Source organism: Rhagoletis zephyria, unplaced genomic scaffold (genome assembly GCF_001687245.7).
Source record: "Rhagoletis zephyria isolate East Lansing unplaced genomic scaffold, Rhagoletis_zephyria_1.1 Rzeph_scaffold_01788, whole genome shotgun sequence".
Classification (NCBI taxonomy): Eukaryota; Metazoa; Arthropoda; class Insecta; order Diptera; family Tephritidae; genus Rhagoletis; species Rhagoletis zephyria.
Window position 1 is genome coordinate 83,902 of NW_016158872.1, and position 16,031 is coordinate 99,932.

The following is a 16,031-nucleotide window of genomic DNA, read 5'->3' on the forward strand; positions in this document are numbered from 1 at the left end:
AAATTTGTCGATTCTCTGCAGCTAGTCCGCTGCTGCTGCGGCCTCTGCTACAGCCGCACTCCCTCACAAACTGCGCGCTGAGCTGAAAATTCAGCCTTTTTCATTGCGTCTACCTAAATTTTTGCTCTGTGATTTTCACTTTTTCTATATTTGCTAATTTTAACCTTTCATGCAGCCTTTTTCCATTGTATTTTAATTACATTTTTTTTTTGTTGCAAATGCTGTACACTTTAACTTTCAACCAACTTATTTAGTAATGGCTGAAATATTTCTTTGCTAATTTGCAAAAGAATTTTCTTGTACTGCATACAATGTCAACGCGTCCACTCAGCGCACACTCGACGCAGGACAAGGACGTCCGCCGCACGAACGAAAGTCAAAGCCTTGTCTGCTGCTGTAGGAAAATTTTATTTTCCACGCTGGTGTCGTCGCTATCGCTAACTACGCCATGGCACACGACAGCCACTCGTGTGTTGTTCGTGCTCTCGTTCCAGTCCGCTCTCACGGCATTTGCGCTTATTTGGTGGGAAAGCGTCTAATACTGCTGTACTTGTGATGGTATATGCGACAAGCACCACTGCACAGGAATTTCCTGTTCATAACTCACTGGAGCCTTCATTTTTCAACCAATTATGTTAATTTTTTTTAGTAAAAGTTTATAAAATGGGCAAGCGACCAGTCCATTCCCGATCAGCAGCCGACTAAGTCCTCTCCCCTCAGTCGCACAGCGCATTTCAACGATTGGATCCAACGTTATGCTCGCCAGTTAACCTATACCTAAGTTAATGCATGCCTAAAATTTTTCTTAAAACCCAAAAAAAAAAAACAATTATTTTTGTGAAATATGTTTTATAGGAAATCAAATTTTTTTGTGAATTTTTTTATTCCGTTTTGTGGGAACCCTACAATTGTTTTCAACTAGTTTTCATTATGTAACATTTATTAACTGGAACAGGAGAATCGATTTTCTTCAAAATTGCTACTTTTTCTGCACTTTGCACTAAAAAATTTAATTTAATTTAATAAAAATTCAAATATCGCGCTCAAATGGCCTCTTCTAAATTTTATAAGCTTTCATTTAAAAAATTTTTTCAAATTGAGTTAAAAGTGAAGGCTCCAGTGAATTGTGACCAGTAAATGCCAGTTTTGAACCACTGTGCACTGGAATATAATCGAGCAACATAAATCTGGAGAGTTTTGCGGTGCGTTGCAGGTGTCGTTGTAGTTTAGGGCGGTTGCTCAGTCGATTCTCTTCGCCTCAACTTCCAACGACTGGCAACGGCCTTCGGGCAACATTTACACGGGCGTCCACTAGCACATATGTATGCCCACGAATGTATGTATGTAAGCTTACGAAAATTGCACCCACAACCGCAGCTGCCGCCACTCAGCAGCCATCCAAAAGCTGCATTGCAATGCTGCTAGTAGTGGATGACCGAATGAATGAGCGAATGTTTTGGCAATTTTGGCGAGTGATTGAGTATCTGAACTATACGGCTGCTCACCTGAATGCGTGTTTGTCTGTAGGTACATATGTACATATATCTCAGCATGGGAATTTCCACTTACACAGTTTGTTTATCATCGCCATTCTGAGTTTTCCTTTAATTTTCTTTTTATGATTTCGGTGTTGTTGTTGGCGTTTGGCGTTTACATTGCCGCGCCGCCGCGAACTTTGTCAAAATTCCACATGGTTGCTTAATTTCAGATTTTAGTGATGTTTTTTTTTGCGCTTTTTGTTTATGTTTATCCGAAATTTTTATTTCTTTTAGTTTTTCAGCGTTTGACCAGCAAAATAAAAAAAATGTGTAAACAAATCGGTTTCTTAATGCAGAGTAGATCCGCACATGTGTAGTTTGTTCGTACACAAGCAGAAATAGGAATACTTTTTAAAATAGTAAAATGGACAAAAATCAAGGTGGTCTTACTTTAGTTATTTTAAGACCAAATATAACAGAAGAATAGGTTACAGTGGTACTACTATAATAGTTCAACTGAATAATATTTGAAACATATTTCAGCTATAGGTGAAACATTTACCCGCTAGGTGGAGCTGGTAGATATTTACAAATGTCAATAGATAATGCTGTAATTAGAGTTGCGTACTTATACCTGGAAGGACCCAAATTGAATTCTCGGTCCCACAAGTATCGAGGTTTTTTCTAAGGGTGGTGGCCCTCGGCAGTCAATGGCAAATCTTGGAAAATAGTTCTGATATGAAAAAGTTCAAAAGATGGCGTTAGAGACACAGGGAATCAATCAGGGAACTATTTTGGGATTTTATAGATTTTGGGATTCTCGGGACTTATCAATATAAAAATCGATATTTTTATTGATTTGGTTATCGATTTTTTAATTGATATTTTTAACGATTTTGCTATCGATATTTTTTATCGATATTGTTATGTTATCGATTATCTATCGATTTTTTATCGACTTTGTTATGGATTTGTTATCGATGTTTTGATTTTGTTATGGATATTGTTATCGACTAAATATAACCTTAATCAAAAGCAGATGTATGTATGTATGTACATACATATGTATGTATATTGGTTATGAGACAAAATAAATATCCCTATAAACACTTTGGCGAACGTTCGAAAAAGACCTTCGATATCCAATATACATATCGAACTGAGAATAAACTCATAACCTATCTTAGTTTTCCAACGTTCATAGTGTATTGGAAATACACTTGAGATAGGTTCGAAAAAAATAAAATCCATAGAAACAAGAGAGGAAATGAAATCTAGCTCCTTTTCGAAATATAAGACAAACACTCTCTAATTAAATTTTCAATTCGATAATGGGCTGGATTTCGAATTCATAACGAAGGAAAAATACATTGGGTAACGAAGGTTCCGTTTTGCTGGAGAATGACCTGGTTCTCGAATCGAATACTAATCTGTTCCACATTAGTTATTGAAGGTGAGGCTGGAAAATAAGATTGGTGTTCCAATCATTTTCGAATTGTTAACCGAGTCCAGTCTTTATTGGAATATAACGTAAGTTTCACTTCTCCAGTAGAGGCCTAGGCGCACTTACTTTTTTTATGTATGTTACCGCATAAATTTGGACCACGTTAACTGATTTCCATAATTCTTTTTTCACCGGAAAGGTGGTCCCATTCTAATTTTGTTTAGATCCGATAGTTGGATCGTGAAGAAATTAACGATAATCTTAAATTTTTTTATGAGAATCGAAGTCGGTTTTGTTGTTTGCTTAAAAATTACTCGTCTTCACAAAGTTTTGTGACTTTCAAGAACATGAGTTGAGCATTTTTCTCAAAACCATCCTCTTGTGATAATGAATATAATTGTCTTAAACTCATAACAATTTACTAAATAATTACTTGCTAGATGTTGATGGAAAAGCCTTTAATGATCAAGAATCGCTTAAGATTATGCATCTGATCAAATGATAAAGTGAACAAATTAAATTTTCTCTAACATTACGCTTTCGTAATTAAATACTTAAGCTTACAAAGTGGAAAAGCGGGAACTTCTAACCGAACAGAAATCAATCATAATTAACCTGATCCCTCTTTATCTGATCATATGACACAGCATTGTAGACGACGAGAAGACATAACGACGAGAATACATAGACGAAAGGTTTACCAGCGAAGCTCATACAGCCCGTCTACAATTGGTTGGTATGTATGTATATGTAGAATTGCAAGAAGGAAACAAATTCTGGAAAATTTGTTTGGCTAAGTTGCAAATATACCGAAAATTTGGTATATCTACAGAAAGTACTTTCAAACTAAAAGCGTTGAGAAAAAGTACAATTGTACCTACTTTGCCTTCACTGGTGGTGACTCAGGCCGTGAGCGACTGTGGATATCCAGTGGCTCCTCAAAGATGAACAGCTCAAAAAACAGATTCAAAAATCTACGAAGGAGTTTGAGTAGGAGGTTTTTGACAAAAACTTTCCATCAACTGTCAGTTTAAATTAGAGGACATAGCTATAAATAAGATAAAAGTAATTTCCAAGGTTATGGTCGATCAACGAGTATCTGAGCTATGTACTTTAGAACAAACATACATAGTAGATATAGCTACGAAATTTGTCAAGGAATTCCTACGAAGACGCACTTACATCTGACCATGACTTAGGTGGATTGGTGCTAACTTCTTTCTTTCATTGAGGTTGAACGAAAAACGGTTCAACTTAGTGAAGCTAAAATTAAAGAATATGCGGCATTTGATTAAAAATGCATCAAATTTGAAACTATTTTAAGTAGTTATGTTCAAACACAAAATGTGAGGAAGGCCACTTCTGCTCCGACGGCCTCAATTCTGAGTAGGATTCAAAATGATTTTCAAAAATTTTTACAATGAATATTATGATTTTAGTAAAAAAAAAAAATCATTCTAAGAACTAGATTTGCGAAACAAAATTATTCATTCTTTTTTTACTGCCACCCAAAGAGCAACGAAATGCTGCCTGCAAAATATGTGTATACAATTTAAAATAAATAAATCACAGAAACAACTTAAACAGCATACCAAATGAAAAACAACAGAACACATAAAACAAATACACAAAAATATTTAAAAAAAAAAGTTGGCTTAAAGCACGTATTACCCTCAATTCACGGTAAAGTGGAAATAATGGAGAACTAACAACCACTATGTTTGGAGCAACAACATCAATTACAAAGTAAACTTGCAAAAAACACAAAATCGCTCTCGTATGAATGAAAACACCCCGTAGGAATCAAATAACTGTTTTATGCGCTCGAACGGTTACTCTGAAAGATCTAAAATAAGTGCCTGTACGACGTAAGAGATCGGTGAAGCTGTACAGGGTCGCCTTTGCAAAGCTAGACTCTGTTTACCCTGGGGTTAATCTTGGAGTGACGTGGAGTGAAAGGACAATCCAGTCAGACGCCGAGCAAGGGCATGGGTTCCGGTGACACTATCGAAACTCGATGGCAAGGCGGGAGGAGGCATCTTCGCATGAGACCCTCCTCCTAAAATCTCGTTTAGGTTGCCAGATTACTGCAGCTTATTCCAAGTTGAGGCTCCAGCCATCATGGAGGCTGTAGAGAAGCTTATCACTGAAATTCAAATTTTTAGTGATACCCAGGCTGCATATAAAACTCTGGGCTCTTTCACGATTTACTCAAATATTGCGCTGGACTGCTGCCTATCTCTACAGGAGGCAGCCACGCAGAACAATGTTCATCTCACTTAGATGGGTCCCTGGTCACAGGAACATAGAGGGAAACTGCAGGACAGATAAACTTACAAGGCAAGTCACGACCAAGCAAATTCTTCCTGGAAAAATAACGCTTGTTATGACATATGCCACTTGCAAGCTTCTACTTTGGGAGTTTATATATATACCCGCTGTTGAGAGATTACGTCAAAGTACGACTTGTCGAATTTTCAGGCAGACAAGGTCTACTTGGGATCGGAAGCGATCACGAGCGTATACCCTCTGAGAAGAGAAGATATTTTAACGAGTTGGGGCTCTAACCGGACGTACCTTTTGCGAGGGTGTTGTAGGATCAGTTCCAGGCTGACCTCAGAAAGGGTTCAAACAAAGCAAGATGACGGTTAAGTTTCATCAGTGACATATATATATATATATATATATATATTTATATTTATGTATATTTTATGGAATTTTATTTTAATTATAATTCTCCAAGAACTTCTAAATACAATACTTGTTCTCTCGTTCTCGTTTTATGAAAAACACAATATAAAAAAACATTCGATAGATTCCAACATTAAATGCACCAGAAATTACTAATTGCTCGACATTCCTAAAGAGTATGCACACTTCTAAAAACACACATTCTTTACAACAACCAACAACTATCAAAATCCTCTGGTGCACCGAAACAATCTCACAAGCGACAGCAACAAAGCTGTACACACATAAGTATCAACAGATACTCATACCACAACAGCCACCTCAAACAACAATAAGCATCATTAAGTGATATAATCAACAACAAAACGAACGGACGGACGCAGACAAAGGGACGAACGGAACGAAAGTAAAGGACGGTTGGGACGAAACTGCAGGACAGTTGGAACAAACATAGAAGATGCAGGACCCTGTCGACTAAGGAAATGTCATTACCCACCCAATAGTTATTACGAACGCCACCGTCAATCGTCAAACTGTATCTCAGGCAGGTGCAGATGCACCAGCATACATTTATGGACCTAGTACATATGTATGTGCAAACATTGTAAGTGCTTACAAGGATATAGATGCATGTGCATATGCATGAGAAGTACTTAAGTAAGTGCATAAGTGAAAACACAAGTAACTACTTGTGCATGAGATGTGGGATGTGTGATGAGTATTGATGAAGCAACGCAAGGGTAAGCGAATAAGGGGTGGAAATAGGGGCAAGAATATTTGACACACCTTTGCAAGAAGGGATACATTTCTAGTGGAAGTTAAATGTAACATAGTACTTTTTGTTTATAGAAAGGTTTTTCACAAATTTAATGGATGCATTTCATGGTACTATTTTTTATATATACAGGGAAAGCTTGAAAGTTATGGGGGGCTCGAGCCTTCTCTCCCCCCCTTTCCCCGACCTGGCTACGCCCATGGGTATAGCCAAGGCACATTGAACAGGTAGTATCCGTAGGGCAGCTGATTTATTTATTTTTTTTTCAAATTATTTGGTCTCAAAAATGTCAAATATTTTTAATTTATTCTCACAAAAATTCTAAATTGTTAAAATCTATTTGCATGTGAAACCTTTTCCCATACAATACAAGCGATTGAAAAGCAGCTTTTGGAACGTTCGTGCAACTCAGCAGCACAGCCGCTGATTACTTGCAAAGAATGGGTCTAATAAAAAGCAAACAAATTTACTAGGAAAGAAAGTTGCATCAATTTTTATTTTTTCCAATTTCAATTTTTTATTTTTTATAATTTTTTGTATTTCACATGGCACGCTTTGATTTAGAAGAAAAAAATCAGAACAGTTTTTGATACTTCCGATACCAGAAGCAACAACAAAATACACGCAAATGTTGTTTTTGCTCTAAGGCTACTACCTGTTTGATATGCCTTCGGTATAGCTTTAATTAAGAAATCAATAAAATAAAATGAGTTCGAAGTTTCTTTGGTTAACAAGTAAAAGTGTGGACAGAATAAAATCGCTGAACGAACTTCGTCGGAAGATAGTTCGCTGCCAAAATTAAAACACACTGCAGTATATCAAATTGCGTACAACCAAAGCGGCAACGAAGTTCCTCTGACGAAGTTCGGCGAGAAAAGATTTATTTTTAATTTTACCGCTGCCGCCAAGCGCAAAATTAGTTATCAATGATAAGATGGCTTTGTTTCTTCACTTTTCTAGCAGATAATTATCAGGAATAGGAGAATAGGAAAGTAAGCGGTTTATTTTTTCTCTTTTGTATTTTTACATTTTTAATTTGTCTTTCAAAAGATGTGTATTACATTTCGAAAAAAAGGTTAAACTGTTCAGTACCAGTTTTTCAGTACCAGATTAAACTTAGATTAGGTAAACTGAGTTTAAATTGAACAGCTGGCTGACATTAGATTGGCTGATCTTAGTTTAAACCAGCCAGATCGGGCGTTTAAACTTACTGACCCTCAGTACCGACCACATAAACCACCAGTCACCATCTAACATCCTTCTCTCCCTATTGGCCAAGCCCGTCGGATCTGTTTTTTTTGCTGGGAATGAGAATCAAGGCAACAAGTAGTCCATTCATTGATTTAGACGAAGTGTGGTAAGCTGCTACAACAAAAAAAAAAAAAAAACAGCGAAAGTTTTTCGGTCGGTTTTCCTTTTATTTTTTTTAATTAATTAAAAGAAGTCTAGTTCCATTTTCAATAAAATAAGTATTTAAAATTTTTATTTTCTCATATATGCATGTATGTAAAAGTTTTGATGTATCTACATAAAATAGTTAAAACCCCGATTTAGTCGAACGTAAAAGTCCGGTTTACTCATAAATCGAAAAATCAAGATTTCAAAAAAACCCGATTGGAACTGGTTTGTAAAAAACCGAGTCAATCACCCTACTAATTGCCTTGTGAAATATTAAATCATGGCAGCAAGAAAGACAGCTTTGGCGTTGTGTGAGCAAGCGGTATGGGTTTTTATGACCTCTCTCTCCATCAAAGCGCGGCAGTCGTTTCTCTTCTGTGCCAACTGAAGACAATTGGAAATTCCAACGACTTAACTAAGCCAGCATAGGCGCTGTATCATTCTGCCGCGGATTCAGAGGCTGACGTTATTATTGTTGTTAATGCTGGTTCCCAAATAAACGAAATTCTCTACTTTTTCGAAATTATAACTGTTCTGCAGATCTTATGATATTCTCCAACATCAGATTAAAGAAATCACGCGAAAGGGAGTCTGAATCCTCGTTTGATATCAAACGCCTCGGAGAAGCAAAATACAAAAACAAAATATTTTCGCTTCTGGTTAAGTTGGCGTGTGTTGAGTAATCATTGATGATTTCTTACGTATGTTTAGACTAACTGAGCCTTAAGGCGTAAAACAAGAGCGTGTAGATATGTATGTAAGTTAAAAGAAACAAACACGCATTTTATATAAGAACATACATTTTAATTTTATTTTGACAATTCATTTATCTTTTTTAAAGAATTAAAATACAACAATAAACATATTTAGTTAATATTAAACAATATAATAATGAGTACATCACCTATTCAGTTATAATATCTTTTTAAAATTACAATCAATCATTTTCAATCCAGTTTATTGCAGATAGATTTCTATGAGGATGCCTTGGCATTGTCTTCAATTTTGAGTCGTTTTCACTTTTTACTCTGTCATGCCATTGCTTTTGTAATTTCTTTGAATTGTTTTGTGTTTGCATTGCTTATAGTTTAGCTTTAAATTTCAACTAGAAAATACATGTAAATACGAGTTTCTTTAAGGTTAAATAGCTTGGAAATTTGCATAATAAAAATATGTTTGTTCCCCACCAAATACGTTATAAATCCCTTTTACATTTAGCACAACACGTTATCTAAACATTTTCAAAATGGTAAATTTTTCTAAATTAATCGCTTATAATACTTTATTTCAACACAGTTAAAGTTCTCTCAGATAATATAATTTGTATGTGTGTATACATATAGTATAGCAAATGTACAATAATAACAAGGATATGTATGAGTACTATAGATTTACTACAATAGTTGAAAATTTAAACCACCCTAATTGTTAGTAAATTAATATTGCAAAGAGTATTAACATAAATCACAATAAATATTCAATAACACCTGAATACTGGTTTGGTCACTTAGATAAAAAATAAGCGTGTAAAAGAATTTATGGAAAAAATTATATGATTGTAATGAAAAGCTATTGCTTAACATACATACATGCATAGCTGAAAAACGGATTTTCACTTGTAAGCGTTAGAAAAAAAGTATGTGGTCGCTCTTAAAACAGATATGTATATAGGTACCAACATCGAGTATCAATTAAAACTAGAAATTTTTGTAAATTGTTTTTTTTTTGTTTTTACGACTCTCGGATGTTAGTTTAAAATACCACCATAGGTAAGCGATACTCATTTACTCCATTGATTTTTTCTAATCCTGAAAGTCAATCCCAGTTGCTTGTTTCTAATGTCACTTCAGCAGCAAACGCTATTTACATATATGTACGCCGCAGTCATCGTCACATGTAAGAGGGCGACGATTTGCGGGACCTAGAACGTGGCTTTGAAGGACTCTTCAGACTGTGACGTGAACCGCTTCGTGACTTAAAACCATCGGCCCAAGGTTCAGAAACGCGTCCATACCAATGCACCAAATCCATCACTTCTAACTGTGACAAATGGAAATTTGTAAATATAAAGTTTATTTAGTTTTAACAAAATAAAGACAAAAGCAATACCTGAAGGGCTTGTGGTAACTCTTTGAACATTTCGTGTTTTGTCAGATTCGCGTGCTGTGATAGGAACGATAAGCAATTCGACTTCAACGCAGTTGCCATGTAGCGATCGGCGATACCCAGCAGACAAAGCACCGATTCTTCATCTATCAGCGAGTTTAGAGTATTTTCGCATAATTCCTTTTAAAAAATAAATTGTATTATTAGAGCAGTAATTTTTTAGTTAAATATCTGTTGCAACCTTCAAGTCAAAAACTGAGTAGCGATCAGATAGTAGCATTAATTCACAAATTTGTTCAGCTCCCACAGTTTTATCTATAGGTGCGCCATAAATATACAGCAATAAGCGCCGAAATATCACTGGTGTAGTGTCGGTTATGATGATTTTTCTAAAAGAAAAAGTTGCAGTTGCTTTGAAAGCTGATTAATAACAATTATAAACGCCATCACTGAATCCGAATAGCTACGAACGTGGTGTATACTTTGAATGTATATCTTCGTAGCTATTCGGATGCAGTGACCTAATTTTCGTAGATTTCACGAAAATAGGACTTCCGATGGATTCAGCGGTAGTTCAGATAAGCAGCTGACAAGTTTACCTCTTTATGCTTTCTTGCATACCGGAAAGAAGGGCTTTTTTAAACCATTCACAACGCGACGATACAATCACTCGATGTGCACGGAATGTGTGTACTTGCGTTGGTGGTCGTTGAAGTTGCACCGAATGCGGTGTTTGCAACTGTGTATGCACATGTGTCACCTCAATGTCATCCTTGTGCAATATTGTTATGCCAGGCAGCTGTGCGTTGCTTGACGAATAAGTATGAACCTCAAATTCCATATCAGCTAGCTGAGCTGAGTGCAATAGACGTAAGGCATTCTTTGATAAATTACTATTGGCGGCAATGGGTGGCTCACATAAATGTTTTGTCAAGTTAAGCTGCATGAACACAATCAAACCATAGTATAAGCTGCAAAAGCGCGGCTGTAATAAAAAAGCAGTATACCTTTACATTTTTATAGTCATACGAGCGACAATGCTCCAATGTCAATTCATCAGTCACATTTTCCATGATGTTGTCATTTTCCGCTAGCTTTAGTTCGTGTTCAAAAATATTGGAAGGCTCTAAAAGCCCAAGCTCTATGAGTGATTGAGTAAATTCGTTTTTCTGTACCAGCTTACACACCTAAAATTATGCAATTAAGTAAAAATATATTACAGGTAAACAAGCAACTTACGTTGCTGATAGAGTCGCGCAGCGCAGACTTATGATCAAAAAGCTTAACAATCACGCCATTCTAGAATAAACAGAGCAATTTAAAATATATAGATAAGTATGTGTACATTTTCAATAATTCATACAATTTGACTTGTGGCCAATTTGAAGCAAAATTTAAACTCCTTCCAGCCCAATTTCTCGTCAACTCGGTCTGAGAGGTTTTCCATTATCAAAATGTATGCCGGTATATCTATAATTAACTGTTCCAGATTTTGATTTATAGTGCTCCTTTTACTTAAGTAATCCATTTCGCAGAATGAATTTCTATAAATTAAAAAAATCGCTTTCATTAGCTTATCTATTGACTCTAAGAAGGCTTTTAGCCACGCCTACTTTTTGTCCCTAATAATCTCCAAAGCCGTTGCGATTCGACCATATATATCACGCATCTTTCGGACCTCATACATATACAATACGAATTTAAGATCATTTTCTGCAGTCATGAGGCGCTTATTATCTGTTGGATTATCGTAAAGAGTTAGTCCCACTGGGGGACCACGCCTAAGCCTGGGCGATATAGGAGGTGGACTAAACAGCGGAGCTGCGTTATCTTCCAACACTACATTGGCGCTGATAAAAGCGATGTTTTGAGTTTGTGTTGCAATTGAATTGTCAGACTGCTGTCTCACCGACAAATCCAAATGTGAACAATTTATATCCTGCAACACACGTATATGTACATGCATAAATGATGCAAAATTTAAATATAAAATAATGAAAATGCTCGCGTAATGCCTACTCACTTTACACATTTTTTCTAAGGAATTTTTAANACATGCATAAATGATGCAAAATTTGAATATAAAATAATGAAAAGCTCGCGTAATGCCTACTCACTTTACACATTTTTTCTAAGGAATTTTTAATTTCCTCGACGACATCAGTTAGTATCACCAATGCGGATTCGATCTAAATATAATTATAACAAAGTTTTTATTATAAGACGGATTCATTTCATAAAAGCTCTGTCAAACTTACTTCAGGTACTAAATAATTTACCAACTCTGCTTTCTCCTCTGTAGTTAATCCAATAAAAACGTTCAAAATATTACGCAAGAGTTGATGTATTTGTGACATAAAAATCGGAATACGTGTGCGCACGTATTTAATGATCTCATTTTTTTGGTAGCGCGTTATATCTGAGCCATCTCGAATAAANACAAAGTTTTTATTATACGACGGATTTATTTCATAAAAGCGCTGTCCAACTTACTTCAGGTACTAAATAATTTACCAACTCTGCTTTCTCCTCTGTAGTTAAACCAATAAAAACGTTCAAAATATTACGCAAGAGTTGATGTATTTGTGACATAAAAATCGGAATTCGTGTGCGCACATATTTGATGATCTCATTTTTTTGGTAGCGCGTTATATCTGAGCCATCTCGAATAAAGATGTTACAAAATTGCAATACTTTCGCACACCCTGTACGGACAATAGCATATATATATTTATAATTTTTCATAATCTCTGTCGTATGTATGTACGTATCTTACCGATTGCAGATTCCTTGAGGCAGTCTTTGAATGTTGCGTAGANCATCATATATGTATGTATTTATATTAATTTTTCATAATCTCTCCTCGTATGTATGTTCATATCTTACCGATTGCAGATTCCTTGAGGCAGTCTTTGAATGTTGCGTAGAGTGAGGCGGGTTCATGGGATATAGTAACAGGATTGATTGCTTGTATGATGTGGTTGAGCACAGAATGAGTATCCATTAGAGTATTAATCACAACTATTAAGGAAGAATTGTTGAAGAATGTAATTAATTAATAATCTAGATATTAAAACCATGGAGGTATTGCTTACACTTCTTAAGCTGTATCAGTTTCAAATACTTTCTAGTTGGGTCAACCATTTTTGTGAGAGAAGGTTGCGTTTCCGCGAAATTTATCAGCTTCTCGCAAACATTTTCGTCCATATCAGGCATCAGGGATTCAGTGTATAACCAATGAAGCACTGGCGTTAACAAAAATGTCGGCAAGTTGTATAGAACGCCCACCGGTGTTAGAGGCGAAGAAGGCGGCGTATCCATTGAGCTGGGAAAAGGCGAAGGGCTGCGTGCGCGATATGGTGACAGAGGCGGGCGTCTGGTATTACACACAGTAGTTGGCTCTGTGGGTTGCAGCAAAAAATCTTGACAGAAATTAAATATATTTTTGCAATGAGATTGCGTTTCAAGATGAGAATCGGAATTGGAAGTGGGTGGAAAACGACGCATTCCGCCGCCTTCTGCATTGGACGCGTTTTTATCATTGTTGTTGCCGCTACTCGAGAGGCAATTAAAAGAGTTTGATAAATGTGCACTGCGATGAGCTATTAAGCCACTGTTGCTGCCAACATTTGAATATTCGCAGGGCGGTTGCAGATATATGGGCGACAGATTGAGACGCGGCAATGATTTCTGGCTATCGTCATTGTTATCAGAACATGATATGGGCAGCGTCACAGAAATCTTGATGGGATTGGACGCCCCAAGTAAAGTACCCGCTCCTTCACTATCCTGGCCTTTATGAGGTTGTTGGTACTGCTGTGGTTGCAATATGTCGTGGTTTTTACAAGCAGTGGGTGGCTGCGGCAACATTGACTCGTTCGTCAGCACACACATGCTGCAGTCGAAGCCATTTAGGCGTAAAACGGAAGAGTGCGCATGGAACTGGAAAAAATTGGTTATAGCGTATAAACACAATTTTAATGGAAACCTTTTTGTGCAGAAATGAGAACTCAAATAGTCAACTAAGTAGAGCAGCGAAATGAAGACTAAAACAAAAATTAAAATAAAACATATAATTGTATTATAAATTAAATTAAAAAAAACCAATCCCAAAGAAATGCCAGACTGCTTACATCAAAGCCATCAGAGCTTTTAATGACTACATCCGAGAAGTACGACTCTTGCAGCGCCTCTGCGAAGGAGAACTCTTTTTCTTGCCCGGCAGCGTGGCACTCCTTCAGCCGCTTGCACTCTAATGTATACCAGCTTTCGCAGTCCAAGATAAGCGTATCAGTCGGTGTTAAAGTGTTTGTCTGCAAATCGTAATTAACGAGAGGCGTTAATGCATATAAAACAGAAGCACCAAAAAATTTACTCTAAATTCTATGCTATGACCAGCAAAGGCGCCGAATACTAAACGTGGATTTGTTTCGTTCACATCGAATGTTTCACAACTAAATAAGACACTTGCCGAATCGCAGCAAGTACCGCAGTCTTTTGATTTTGGAAGTGGATTAACCAAATCATTATACCATGTTATATCATTCGTATCATCCAGGCGAAATTTAATGCTGAAATTAGTTATGAAGTTCAATGAGTAATCCTAATAAATACCACACATTTTTAAACAATACATACCCTTCCAATCCAGAAATTTCCGCTTTATGTTCAAAGGTGCAGGACACGATCTTAAAAATGATTTACACATTTAATTTAGCTGACTGTAAAATAACCGGCGTTCACTCACCTCCCAAGTGCCGAGGAACGTATGCTCCGCCATGGCGCTGGTTGATCGTTGGTAAATCTCACCTTTTAATAATTAAAATTATTCCTACGCTTTTTAATTGAGTCCTCCTAACAAATTTTATACATTTGTGCAATCAGCGAAAATTTTTGTGTACCCATCGGCCTGGCGAATTTGTCATATGCTTCTTCTTCGTTGACAGCTGTTTCGTGTATTGTGAATGGTTGGCTGTCAGAATGTAAGCAAACGGCCACTACAGTGTTTTCTCTACAGGAGGACCTTGACTAATGTGAAATTAACTTTTGCATTTGAAGAAAAATATGCCACATTTATGAGCTTGAGTTAGTCTAGACTTTACGTAACTTAACCTAATATAAATTTTTTTTTCATTGGTAGGTAGCAATGAAACTCCCACTTTACACCCACCTCCTACACTTTAGTCTTAAAATGCTAGATTTTATTATTTTTGGATAAAATTAACACACAAGTTTATTTTATTTCTAAAGCAGCTTCCATTTCTTGCTTTCGAATGAAGGTAATTGCTTGCACGAAAACCTTTAATTACTCCTATATTATATACAAAAAATGTTGAGCTAAGGCAAATAGGACTTTTTCACCGAAAGCGCTGATTTCCGAATCTGATGAATAGATTCGCGAGTCATAAATATGTACACCTTCTTCCACTTCCATTTTATATTGCATATTACTTAATCTAAGCTCAATAAATTTTACAGGATTCGTGTCTACAAAGAACGTAAATCTATAAGAAGAGACAACACGTTATAATTGTAGCGAATGTGAACATCAGGAGCGTACCTTCTCTTTTCATCCAGTCTAAAAACGTATTTGAGCAAAAGGGAAGGCCAGCTCCGCTCCTGATGTTGAGACTCGCTACAATTATAACGTGTTGTATCTTCTTATAGATTTACGTTCTTTGGTGTCTATAAAACGAACAATACAAGCTTATATCAAAATTGAACGCAGCTGGAACTATTTCAAATATGATACGCATACTTAATGATGACTTATCCCTAGAATAATTTATCTCGCCTTTTTAAATATCCCTTTTTAAATTAGGCAATTGAAAAATTTCATACTCACAAAATCATGTAAATTTCAAGTGAAACTCTATTATGAATTTCAGCAAATATATATAAAAATTTAAAGTAATGCTTGGCCACGGGTATATGAAAAAACTGATCATCAATCAGATTACCTTATTCAATATCCGCACTGGTGTAAAAATTAATCTAAATTACTTGCGACAAAATCAAAATGTTTTCCTGCTTATTTATTTATTACATTGTATCTGCATTAAGCTCATCCTATGACAGCATTTATGCAGTTTTATATTGTTCTATGAATCTCCATAGTTGCCTTTTCGTAATTTAATAA

General features: G+C 36.1%; 2 protein-coding genes across 5 annotated transcripts in view; both read right to left on the reverse strand.

The window, feature by feature from the left end:
- The window catches only part of LOC108365155 (uncharacterized), a 58,514-nt gene extending 58,144 nt beyond the window's left edge, over positions 1–370 (reverse strand). Inside the window, exon 1 of one of the 2 annotated variants that reach the window (XM_017619117.1) lies at positions 165–370. The gene's annotated coding sequence lies outside the window, so the exon portion shown is untranslated. Of the gene's footprint in view, positions 1–113 lie in introns of both variants that reach the window. The other variant, XM_017619116.1, reaches the window with a different exon arrangement.
- A 9,035-nt stretch (positions 371–9,405) lies between these two features.
- LOC108365156 (uncharacterized) lies at positions 9,406–15,143 on the reverse strand. Of its 3 annotated transcripts, none has more exons than XM_017619120.1 (16): positions 14,640–15,143; positions 14,531–14,580; positions 14,268–14,463; positions 14,026–14,205; positions 12,988–13,834; positions 12,779–12,913; positions 12,386–12,597; positions 12,010–12,081; positions 11,506–11,831; positions 11,256–11,436; positions 11,132–11,191; positions 10,957–11,079; positions 10,492–10,877; positions 10,134–10,281; positions 9,896–10,072; positions 9,406–9,826 (listed from the first exon to the last, which is right to left on the reverse strand). In XM_017619120.1, exons 1-16 carry the CDS (start codon positions 14,670–14,672, stop codon positions 9,677–9,679), a joined length of 3,276 nt encoding a protein of 1,091 aa, XP_017474609.1. In that variant the 5' UTR covers positions 14,673–15,143; the 3' UTR covers positions 9,406–9,676. The 3 variants fall into 3 exon arrangements, with proteins under 3 accessions (XP_017474609.1, XP_017474608.1, XP_017474607.1); XM_017619119.1 differs by having other exon boundaries at positions 10,492–10,832; positions 10,906–11,079; positions 14,640–15,142; XM_017619118.1 differs by having other exon boundaries at positions 10,492–10,832; positions 10,900–11,079; positions 14,640–15,141.
- Between the last annotated feature and the right edge of the window lie 888 nt (positions 15,144–16,031).